Source organism: Bos indicus x Bos taurus, chromosome 23, assembly GCF_003369695.1.
Source record: "Bos indicus x Bos taurus breed Angus x Brahman F1 hybrid chromosome 23, Bos_hybrid_MaternalHap_v2.0, whole genome shotgun sequence".
Classification (NCBI taxonomy): domain Eukaryota; kingdom Metazoa; phylum Chordata; class Mammalia; order Artiodactyla; family Bovidae; genus Bos; species Bos indicus x Bos taurus.
The window spans coordinates 30,362,634-30,374,862 of NC_040098.1; the positions used below are offsets into that span (position 1 = coordinate 30,362,634).

General features: G+C 40.8%; 1 protein-coding gene across 1 annotated transcript; it reads right to left on the reverse strand.

Moving 5' to 3' along the window:
• Positions 1-283: 283 nt before the first annotated feature.
• Positions 284-1,210, reverse strand: LOC113881167 (olfactory receptor 12D2-like). The gene has a single exon (XM_027523983.1). It carries the CDS (start codon positions 1,208-1,210, stop codon positions 284-286), a length of 927 nt encoding a protein of 308 aa, XP_027379784.1.
• Positions 1,211-12,229: the final 11,019 nt, after the last annotated feature.

The window sequence follows — 12,229 nt, forward strand, 5'->3', positions numbered from 1 at the left end:
TGGGTCTGGAAGATCCCCTGGAGGAGGAAATGGCAATCCACTCCAGTATTCTTGCCTGGAAAATCCCATGGACAGAAGAGCCTGGAGGGCTACAGTCCAAAGGGTCACAGAGTCAGACCTGACAGAAGTGATTTAGCATGTACACACATATATATGTATTTATATCTATCTATATATATATGTATTTATATATTTGATAAACAATTTGAGAAGCAATATATTTCACATCTCAACTGTCTTATTGCTTGTTTATGCTTCAGAAAATATCATAGACTTCTTCAAGTCAGAGTTTCCTTCTGATCATCCTCCTCAATGCCTCCTTCACTTCCTTGTTCCTCAAAGTATAGATCAGTGGATTTAGTACAGGAGTGACCACACTGTACATAATGGCAACGATCCGTTCCTGGTCCATGGAGCTACCCGAGGCAGGACGGATGTAAATGAAAAAAACAGGACCAAATAAAAGAACAACTACCATGAAGTGAGAGGCGCACGTGGACAGTGCTTTATGGAGCATGCTACAAGAATGGGTCTTGAAGAACAGATAAATAATAATGTAGAAATAGGAGAGAAGGGTTAGAAAGAATGAGCCCATGGCAAAAGTCCCTGTGACATTATTGAGCAGCCACTGGTTGAGCTCAGTGTTCCCACAGGCCAGCTTGAGCAATGGCTTAACATCACAGAAGAAGTGATGGATGTGGTTGGAACCGCAGAAGTTTAAGCGAGAGGTCATTACTGAGTGCAGCAGGGCATGGAAAAAACCAATGATCCAGATAGTGACAGCCATCTGGATACAGACCTGATGACTCATGATAAGAGTGTAACAAAGTGGTTTGCAGATAGCCACAAAGCGGTCAAAGGCCATCACGGGCACCAGCATGGCCTCTGTACTACCCAGAAAGTGGAAGAAATGAAGCTGGCTTATGCATCCCAAGAAAGAAATTGCTTTGTGTGTAGAGAGGAAGTTCTCCAGCATCTTTGGCAGAGTCACCGTGGAGTAGCAGATATCTAGACATGACAGGTTGCCCAGGAAAAAATACATAGGAGAATGAAGTCTTGGATCAGAGATGACAACTATCAGGATGGCTCCATTTCCAGCCAAATTGAGAAAGTAAATTGTAAGGAAAACCACGAAGAGAACCGGCTGCAGTACTTGGATGTCTGTCACTCCCAGGAGGAAAAATTCAGTGACGGAAGTTTGATTCAGCATCACCTAAAAGACAAAACAATAATGAAATGCTATCTCCTGTGGGCTTCCCTGGTGGCTCAGCCTGTAAAGAATCCACCTGCAATGCGGGAGACCTGGGTTTGATCCCTGGGTTGGAAAGATTCCCTGGAGAAGAGAACAGCTACCCACTCCAGTATTCTGGCCAGGAGAATTCAAAGAGCCGGACATGACTGAGCCACTTTCACTTTCATCAGAACCAAAAGCCTCCTGCTGAGGATTTTCCTACCTAGACACCATATTCTGAGGGAGAGCATTGTTATTTTAACCATTTACAGCACCAGAAATTGTATAATATTTGGACCATTAACTTCATAAATATTAAGGCTACATGTTGGTAATGAACTGTTTCCTAACCACTTTTTTTCTTCATTAGGTTTATCATTATTTTTTCCTTTACCCAGAGATTCGGAGCATGTTGCCAGCCTAGCATCTTATCTGGCTGTGAACTTCTACATTCTGATGCAACTTCCTTTTTGTCATCCCAAGTCAGCTCTAACAGAGGGTAAACTTTTAAGCACTCCCCTCTGCTGTCTCTTGACTTAGTAGGAAACCACCTGAAGGGTTTCACTTCAGAAAAAAAGACAATGAAAGGATAATAAGAGCTATAAGAATCTGAATAGAGATGCAAACATTAAAGTGTTCCCTATAAACAGGAAATCATCTCAAGTTTGGAAAATCCCTGAGAGGAGAGACAAAAGATTTTAAGTGACTAAAGTAGAAAAGTGAATTAGGGGACATTTCTAGGGATCCTGTGGGATTCTAGGCTTTATAACCAGATAAAGTTTGAGAAATTATCTAACTTTTATTACACTTTTATGAAAGACTGGCTTCAAGGGATTCAGAGTAATTTTCCTTAATCAGTCCAGTTCAGTTACTCAGTCGTATCCAACTCTTTGCGACCCCATGGACTGTAGCATGCCAGGCCTTCCTGTCCATCACCAAATCCCAAAGTTTACTCAAACTCATGTCCATTGAGTTGGTGATGCCATCCAACTATCTCATCTTCTGTCATCCCCTTCTCCTCCCACCTTCAATCTTTCCCAGCATCAGGGAAATTAATAATTATTATTAATTTTCCTTAATAGCCAAGTATATTTTGTAAATTGTTAAACTCTGTGACTCCTGCTTAAGATATAATTGTCATGCCAGATATTATTTTTGGTTCTCTACACAAAACAAAATCGTATCAAAAATTCATTTGGAGCAAAAACCATTTCCTAACATTAAAAAAATATCAATGAAACTTTCTGTACTAAATGATTTATTTCACTGCATCACAGTGAATATGTAGAGATTACATATCTACTTTTGAGAATATCTAGAGATATGGCAATAAAATTGTAGACAGTAAAGAACCTTCATAATCTACAAACACAAGTTTCATTATAAGATAAGAAACAGGTCTAAATCCTCGGCTTATAAATTTACTACAGGCAAGAAGACAGATAATATGGACAACTCTCCAGCTTGTCTCCTAGTTCATTTTCCTACCTGGTTGAGTGTTCAAATTCACAGTTAAGAAGCCTTATCAGGTTGACACTCCTGAAAAGTAAATGGTATAAAAATATTTGAAAAATATTTGATGTGATGGTTTATATTGGGATTACAGTATAAGCTCTTCATCTTCTAAAACCTCTTCTTGCTGAAATTCTGCCGGTTTTTATGATCCATGGATCTTTAAACATATCATCCCTAAGAGAGAGTGTCCCCTGGGTTTGTGAAGATTATTATAAAAATTAACCTGTTACCTTTCTTTCCTTGCAATATAAGAGGATTCTCCTCAGGGAATTCGTCATCTTGAGTTCCATTTTTGTTGTTGTTCCTATTTTCTTTGCTTACTGTGTTTCTTTCTTAGTTTTAGAACCACAAACAGTTTGAGACAATTCACAATGACCTCGTGTTTTCTTAAATTACCTTTTATTTCCTGGGACCAGAGGTGTGGATGCACTTTCTTATCTTGGGCACTTTCCTTCAAAAACTGTATGAAATGGAAGGAAATTGAGCAATGACAGTTAAAGAATGAGGGCCAGTGATATCCCATTGATCCATACAGAAAGATATCTGTATTTCAATACCTTTTAAATATTTTGCTCATTTATTACTGTGGTTCTATGGAAAAAACAAAAAAAAAGAGGAATATGGAGAAGTAGTATTGTTTTTGTTTCTTCTAAATCTGATTCTTCACTGTTGGTATTAACACTAAAATATTTTCTTTAATTTTGGGGTCCCTGAGCTCACATTTCTCTCTGGGAGAATGAGGCTGGTCTCTCCAATGTGTATCTTCACTTCTTCCTATATCCTTTAGGTAAAAAATCTGATTCATTGAAGGAGTACCTGTATGTGATCTAACATCTATCAAAGTTTTCTAATTACAGTTATGAATGCCATGTACTTTATGTATCTTTCTACTGCAGTTTATTTTTCTTGCTTTGCCGAAACTCATTACATATTCATCACATTAATAGTTTCTTGTTCTAGGATATGCTATGAATAGAATACAAATCAATAAGAATTATTGTATACTCATTGTGTAAAATATTGTTCTCAGTCCATATATTTGTATTTCTGTCCTTCCTTGATAATCTCCATATCTTTTTTTTCCCCCCTACATCTTTAAAGCGATGCCAAAAATGCTAAAGGGCTTCCTGCAGGAGGTATTTATTTCTATGGCTGGTTCCTTGATCCAGTTCTTTATCTTTGACTCTCCCAGGATAGCTGGATGCTTCTGGGTGGTTGTCAAAGGATATAATCCCTACTAGTAATTATTATCCTCTCTGCCACTCCCAGATGGTACTTGGAGCTGGTGGACATAGCCTGTCTATTTGGCTTAATGGTGGATGGATTGGTTGTGGCCCTGACGGGCCCAGTTGAAGTTCTGTGGCTCAACCAAAATAGCCACTTTCGCTGTGACTCCATGCCTTTGATAAGCCTGACCTGCTTATCATTCAATATTTCCATGTGATAGAATGGGAAGGACTAGAGAGCTCTTCAAGAAAATTAGAGGTACCAAGGGCACATTTCATGCAAAGATGGGCACAATAAAGGACAGAAATGGTATGGACTTAACAGAAGCAGAAGATACTAAGAAGAGGTGGCAAGAATACACAGGAGAACTATACAAAAAAGATCTTCATGACCCAGATAATCATGATGGTATGATCACTCACCTAGAACCAGACATCCTGGAATATGAAATCAAGTGGGCCTTAGGAAACATCACTATGAACAAAGCTAGTGGTGGTGATGGAATTCCAGTTGAGCTATTTCAAATCCTAAAAGATGATGCTGTAAAAATGCTGCACTCAATATCCCAGCAAATTTGAAAAACTCAGCAGTGGCCACAAGACTGGAAAAGGTCAGTTTTCATTTCAATCCCAAAGAAAGGCAATGCCAAAGAACGCTCAGACTCCTGCAGAATTGCACTCATCTCACACACTAGTAAACTAATACTCAAAATTCTTCAAGCCAGGCTTCAACAGTACATGAACCATAGCTTCCAGATGGTCAAGCTGGATTTAGAAAAGGCAGAGGAACTAGAGATCAAATTGCCAACATCTGTTGGATCATCGAAAAAGCAAGAGAGTTCCAGAAAAACATCTATTTCTGCTTTATTGACTATGCCAAACCCTTTGACTGTGTGAACCACAATAAACTGTGGAAAATTCTGAAAGAGATGGGAATACCAGACTACCTGACCTGCCTCTTGACAAATCTGTATGCAGGTCAGGAAGCAAGAGTTAGAACTGGACATGGAGCAACAGACTGTTTCCAAATAGGAAATATAAGTATTCCAAATAGGAGTATGTCAAGGCTGTATATTGTCACTGTGCTTATTTAACTTCTATGCAGAGAACATTATGAGAAATGCTGGCTGGATGAAAGACAAGCTGGAATCAAGATTGCTAGGAGAAATATCAATAACCTCAGATATGCAGATGACACCACCCTTATGGCAGAAAGTGAAGAAGAGCTGAAGAGCCTCTTGATTAAAGTGAAAGAGGAGAGTGAAAAAGTTGGCTTAAAGCTCAACACTCAGAAAACTAAGATCATGGCATCTGTTCCCATCACTTCATGGCAAATGGATGGGGAAACAATGGAAACAGTGAGAGATTTAATTTTGGGGGGCTCCAAAATCACTGCAGATGGTGATTGCAGCCATGAAATTAAAAGACGCTTTTTCCTTGGAAGGAAAGTTATGACCAACCTAGATAGCATATTCAAAAGCAGAGACATTACTCTGCCAACAAAGGTCCGTCTAGTCAAAGCTATGGTTTTTCCAGTAGCCATGTATGGATGTGAGAGTTGAACTATAAAGAAAGCTGAGTGCTGAAGAATTGATACTTATGAACTGTGGTGTTGGAGAAGACTCTTGAGAGTCCCTTGGACTGCAAGGAGATCCAACCAGTCCATCCTAAAGGAAATCAGTCCTGAATATTCATTGTAAGGACTGATGCTGAAGCTGAAGCTCCGATACTTTGGCCACCTGATGCGAAGAACTGACTCACTGGAAAAGACCCTATTGCTGGGAAAGATTGAAGGCAGGAGGAGAAGGGGTCGAAAGAGGATGAGATGGTTGGATGGCATCACTGACTCATGGACATGAGGTTGAGTAAACTCCAGGAGTTGGTGATGGACAAGGAAGCCTGGCATGCTGCAGCCCATGGGGTTGCAAAGAGTCTGACATGACTGAAAGACTGAACTGAACTGACCTGTTCAGACTCTAGAGTGAGTGGTCTAGGTAGGAACATTATTCATTAATTGTGTGGTCTCCTTCATTATTCCCTTTGCACTGATTGTGGAATTTTCTTTAAAGTCTATTGGATTTATTTTGTTTTTGTTTTTTTGTACAAGATATCTGTTACAGTATTTAATTATCTCATATTTAAATGTGATATATGGCTACTTTTATTCAGTTTTAATTTAAATCTTTGGATAGAAAAACTTTTGTAAGTTTTGTTCATTTTTAAAAAGTGAATTCATTTCTATTTTTAGTTGTATTTCATGGCCTACTAACTTTTCTATATAATCGTTATTGTTGTAGCTGAATATTTGATTTGTATATGTTGGTTTTTATTAGGCAGCATTACTTAAGCTTCAAATTCATTTTAAATTTGCTTCTTAATACATCGATTTTATTGTTGCTGTTTTAAATGAACAGACTTTCAGAGCACTTTTAGTTTCACAGAAGAATTGAGCAGAAAATACATAGTTCCTACATAACCCCTCCTCGTTTCCCACACAGCCTCCTCACTACCAACATCTCTACAGAGAAATACCTTTGTTACAATCAATGAATCAACACTGGCACATCATTCCAAGCCTGTGTGGTGGTGGTGGTTTATTCGTGAGGTCGTGTCTGACTCTTGCGACCCCATGGACCGTAGCCGGCCAGGCTCCTTTGTCCATAGAATTTCCCAGACAAGTACACTGGAGTGGGTTGCCATTTCCTTCTCTAGCCCACCGTTTACATCGTGTTTTATTTTTTGTGTTGTGCATTCTATGGTTTGGATGAATGCATAATGTCAGGTATCCACAGTTACAGTGTCACACAGAATGGTTTTCCTGCCCTAAAAATCCCAAGTTAGATCTCTTTATCTCTCCCTCCCCAGACTCCTGGCAACCACTGATCTTTTTATTGTCTTCAGTTTTGCCTTTTCCAGAATGCCATGTACTTGGAATCTTCTTTCACTTATTAATATGCCTTTAAGATGTCTTCATGTCTTTTTGTGGCTTGATAGCTGTGCTTTTTTTTTTTTCTTTTTACCTATCCATTGTATGGATATGGCTTCCCAGGTGGCACAGTTAGTAAAGAATCTGCCTGCCAGTGCAAGAAAGGCAGGAGATGTGGATTCAGTCTCTGGGTTGGGACGTTCCCCTGGAAGAAGAAATGGCAACCTGTTCCAGGATCCTTGCCTGGAAATTTCCAAGGACAGAGGAGCCTGGTGGGCTACAGTCCATGGGGTCACAAAGAGTTGGACACAACTGAGACTGAGCATGCAGGCATGTGTAAGGATGCACCAGTATCTATTCACCTGTTGAAGGGCATCTTGTTTACTTCTAAATTTCAGCAGTTATAAAGCTGCTATGAACATCCATGCGCAGGTTTTTGTGTGAATGGAAGTTTGCAACTTATTTTGGATAAATTTACAGTTTTTATATGTCAAAAATAATATATTCTGCATTATTTAAGGTTTTTGTCTCTTCCCTTCCTCTTCTTTTATTTCCTATTCATTTTATTATTTAATTACATTGGCTGAGATCTATTACAGTAGCAGGGATGCAATAGTGGAAAACCTTTATTTTTAAAATTCTTTATCTGTTAGGGGACATTATACTTTAAGTCTGATTTCTAGAGAACTGTCATTTTCTTTTGTGGTAATGTGTTACAGTGGTCCATAATGGTGTTTGATGAGTTGTTCCTTTTAGGGCATTTGTAGTTGCAAACACCTTTCTTCTATAGGTGGGCTTCCCTGATAGCTCAGTAGGTAAAGAATCTGCGTGCAATGCAGGAGACCCTGGGTTGATTCCTGGGTCGGGAAGATCCTCTGGAGAAGGGATAGACTACCCACTCCAGCATTCCTGGACTTCCTTTGTGGCTCAGATGGTAAAGAATCCTCCTGCAAAGTGTGAGACCTGGGTTTGATCCCTGGCTTGGGAAGATCCCCTGGAGAAGGAAAAGGCTACCCATTTCAGTATTCTAACCTAGAGAATTCCATCGACTGTATAGTCCATGGGAGTCGCTAAGACTTGGGCATGACTGTGCAGCTTTAAAGATTCTGACACAACTGTGCAACTTCACTTTCTTCTGTAGGTAAGACTTTTTATTTTTAAACTTGATTCTGAAGATTCAACAAGTTAGAAATTAGAGGGCTTTCCTTTGGTTCCTTGTAGGTGGCACTACTGCATACATGACTGCGCAACTTTCACTTTCTTCTGTAGGTAAAACTTTTTATTTTTTATTTGATTCTGCGGACTCAAAAGTTAGAAAGGAGAGGTCTTATCTTTGGTTCCTAGTGGTCGCACTGCTGCATAAGTTTTTGGTTTCCCTTACCCGAGCTACCTCTGGTTACACTTGAGAATTGGCACTTTGCTCCTAGCACCTCTGTCAAGGTGTCATCCAGTACTCCTGCCTTCGGGGTTGTTAGTGCCTTGCCCAGCCCGGTGTCACTGGCATTGCCACCTAGGGCACTGGAATGGCCAGCACATCCACTGTACCCAGGGCCTCCTGTGTTGCAGGCTCCGGCCACCACAGCAAAAGGGTGGAGGTGGCTGGAGGGCTAGGGTTGGGAGGGTCCCCATGTTGCCCGGGGTTGTTGGGTTCATAGGCATTGCTGCTGTGGGTGGAAGCTGCCTGGAGTTGGAGTGTCTCCACAACTAGCAGGATGGGGTCCCAGGCCTCACTGTCTCTGCCACTTGGTTGCCTGTGGCCATGGGGACTGCTGAGGCTCAGAGATTGGAGTCATGTGCTGCCTCCCCTGAAGATACTCTGTTTTCTGGGACCACAGGTTCAGCTGCTGTCCCTGGAGGTTGGGAATTATAATCCCTACCCGTCCTCTGCTCCTGGTTGTGCCTTTTCTATATGTTCTAGTCCTAACACTTATATGAACAGATATTTGGAATTCTCTGGCATCGTGGGGTGTTGGGCAGAGGCAACTTTGTTGAGTTATGGATGTTTTACTGGTTTTAGATGGAAGGGGAGCAGCAAAGGGAGCCATACAGCCATGATGCTGTCGTCACCCTGAGCCCATATATCTTGCTGAGGAGACTACCAGGAAGAATTGTGAAAGTTCCAAGCAATTTCTTTTAGTTGACTATTATAAAATACATAAGGAATGAGATGAGCTAAAAACCAAACCACTCAGCTTTCAAGCAGAATTTACAGGAAATTTAAAGAAGCCAGACAGTTCAGACTCAAAAGTTTAACTGTATGTAAGTCCTAGATACTCTATATGGTAGAGGGTTATCAAAGTAAAAATGATGTTGAGGCAAAGATCAAATTCTGGTGCTGGGAGTAAAATGTGGGCTTTGGTTAGATATCTCAAGGATGTGGCTGTAAGATCCTTTGTTGGGACCTCAGAAAAATAAAGAGGAAACCTAGATTAGATTCTAAAAGACTTAAGGTCAGGTCTCCTAGACCCTCTCTAAGAATCTTAAGGACATGACTTATAGACTTTCAACCAGACAAAAATGTTCCTAGAAATCTTAACAATATTGTTCCAAAGTCCTCTGACCCTCAGCTCAACTCAGAGAAAAGCTTGTATTAAAGAGCTTTGTGAATATGGCATTTGTCTAATTGAGTATATCTTAATAATAATTGTAAGGCCCTAATGGGAAATAGATGGGGAAACAGTGGAAACAGTGTCAGACTTTATTTTTCTGGGCTCCAAAATCACTACAGATGGTGACTGCAGCCATGAAATTAAAAGATGCTTACTCCTTGGAAGGAAAGTTATGACCAACCTAGATAGCATATTCGAAAGCAGAGACATTTCTTTGCCAACAAAGGTTCGTCTAGTCAAGGCTATGGTTTTTCCTGTGGTCATGTATGGATGTGAGAGTTGGACTGTGAAGAAGGCTGAGCGCCGAAGAATTGATGCTTTTGAACTGTGGTATTGGAGAAGACTCTTGACAGTCCCTTGGACTGCAAGGAGATCCAACCAGTCCTTTCTGAAGGAGATCAGCCCTGGGATTTCTTTGGAAGGAATGATGCTAAAGCTGAAACTCCAGGTCTTTGGCCACCTCATGCGAAGAGTTGACTCATTGGAAAAGACTCTGATGCTGGGAGGGATTGGGGGCACGAGGAGAAGGGTATGACAGAGGATGAGATGGCTGGATGGCATCACCTACTCGATGGACGTGAGTCTGAGTGAACTCCGGGAGTTGGTGATGGACAGGGAGGCCTGGCGTGCTGCGATTCATGGGGTTGCGAAGAGTTGGACACGACTGAGCGACTGATCTGATCTGATCTGAAAATATTTTTAAAAAGAATTTCATCGGTGTCATCATTTTCAATTTCATAATATTGGGCTTTAGGGGCAAATTTAGAAAAATGCCCCCTCTTGGAGTTTACTACTGCTATGTTGCTGTTAAAGTGAAGTCGCTCAGTTGTGCCCCACTCTTTGCGACCCCATGGACAGTAGCCTGCACCAAGCTCCTCCATCCATGGGATTTTCTAGGCAAGAGTACTGGAGTTGGTTGCCATTTCCTTCTCCAGGGAATCTTCCTGACCCAGGGATCGAACCCAGGTCTCCCACATTGTAGGCAGACGCTTTACCATCTGAGCCCCCAGAGAAGTCCTGTTACAGTTATGTGCCTCCCATTTTCCCCTTTTACAATAAAAGTTTTCTGTTTTGGTCATTCTATATCTATTGTATCATTATTTGTTGAGTCTGTGATGGGCAGATAATTTGACTCTTTATTCTAAGTTCTTCAGACTACGGGAAATCATACTTGAAGGATCTACACAAGAAGCCCCATTTGTACCTTGATTTGATGAAAAGACCTGGACTTTGAACTGATGTTGTAATGTTATACATTTTAGAACTAGGAGAGGGAGTAAGTGTACTTTGTATATGAGGACTATGAAAGCTATTTGTAGTTATGAAGAGGAAAATTTAAATTTTACATAACTTTCTTCTCCTTCTGCCTCTGTAACCCAGCTTGCTCCTTGCAGTCTAGATCACATAGGTCTCAGAAAGTGGGGACTCACAATACTAGGAACAGGAGTTTATCTCACTCACCCTTGTCCTGCTCTTTGCAATTGCTTTAGCCCCTGCAAACCCACTGTTGTGTATAAAAAACTCTGTAACCGCTTTGTTTGGGGCTCAGAGCTTGGAGAGGTAACTCCTCTGGGCCCACCAGTGAAATAAACCTGAGTTCTCCAACTCTCCGAGTGTGGTGCTTGGTTTCTCAAGTACTGGTTTCTGCAACAGTTAGAGATGGGACTGATGGCCACAATTCTTTGACACTCTTTCCCTTGAAAGGTAGGATTTATTTTCTCTCTCTATGAAGAAATATGAGGTTGGTCTGTAACTTCTTAAACTAAGAGAATATCATAGAAATGATGTTAATTCTGGCTATGGGGTTTTTCTTTCAATGACTAACAGCTTTTGCCTTAGTCTGTTGGCCCTCCAAGTCCCTGCATTATCCCTGCTGAGGAAGTACAGGGTAGTCACAAGGAGAAAGTGGAGGAGGAGAGAAAAAAAAGGGAAAGATTTTATCAGTTCCCAGGCATTCTATGTCCAACTGTTACAAAGAGAAACTGGAGAGAGAAACACAGGGAAAAATTTTATCAGGTCCTAGTTATTCCATGAACAACTGTTCAAGTTAACTTAACCAAGAGGACCCAGACTTTCTTTAGCAGAGTCAAATCTTTCTGTTTTCTGGCCCATGGAATAATGCAATTTAATGAAAAAAGTGTTTTTTTTTTTCTTTTAAAAAGTGGTTTTAAATCAGTAAAATTTTGAGTACTATTGTGTTATCAGTCAGTTCAGTTGCTAGGTCATGTCTGAATCTTTGCTATCCCATGGACTGCAACATGCCAGTCTTCCCTGTCCATCACCAACTCCCAGAGCCTACTCAAACTCATATCCACTGAATCAGTGATGTCATCCAACCATCTCATCCTCTGTTAGCCCCTTCTCCTCCTGCCTTCAATCTTTCTCAGCATCAGGGTCTTTTCCAATGAGTCAGTTCTTTGTATCAGGTGGCCAAAGTATTGGAGCTTCAGCTTTAGCATCAGTCCTTTCAGTGAATATTCAGGACTGATTTCCTTTAGGACTGACTGGTTGGATCTCCTTGCAGTCCAAGGGACTCTCAAGAGTCTTCTCCAACACCACAGTTCAAAAGTATCAATTCTTTGGCACTCAGTTTTCTTTATGGTCCAACTCTCCCATCCATACATGACTACTGGAAAAACCATAGCTTTGACTAGACAGACCTTTGTTGGCAGAATAATGTCCCTGCTGTTTAATATGCTATCTAGGTTGGTCATAGCTGATC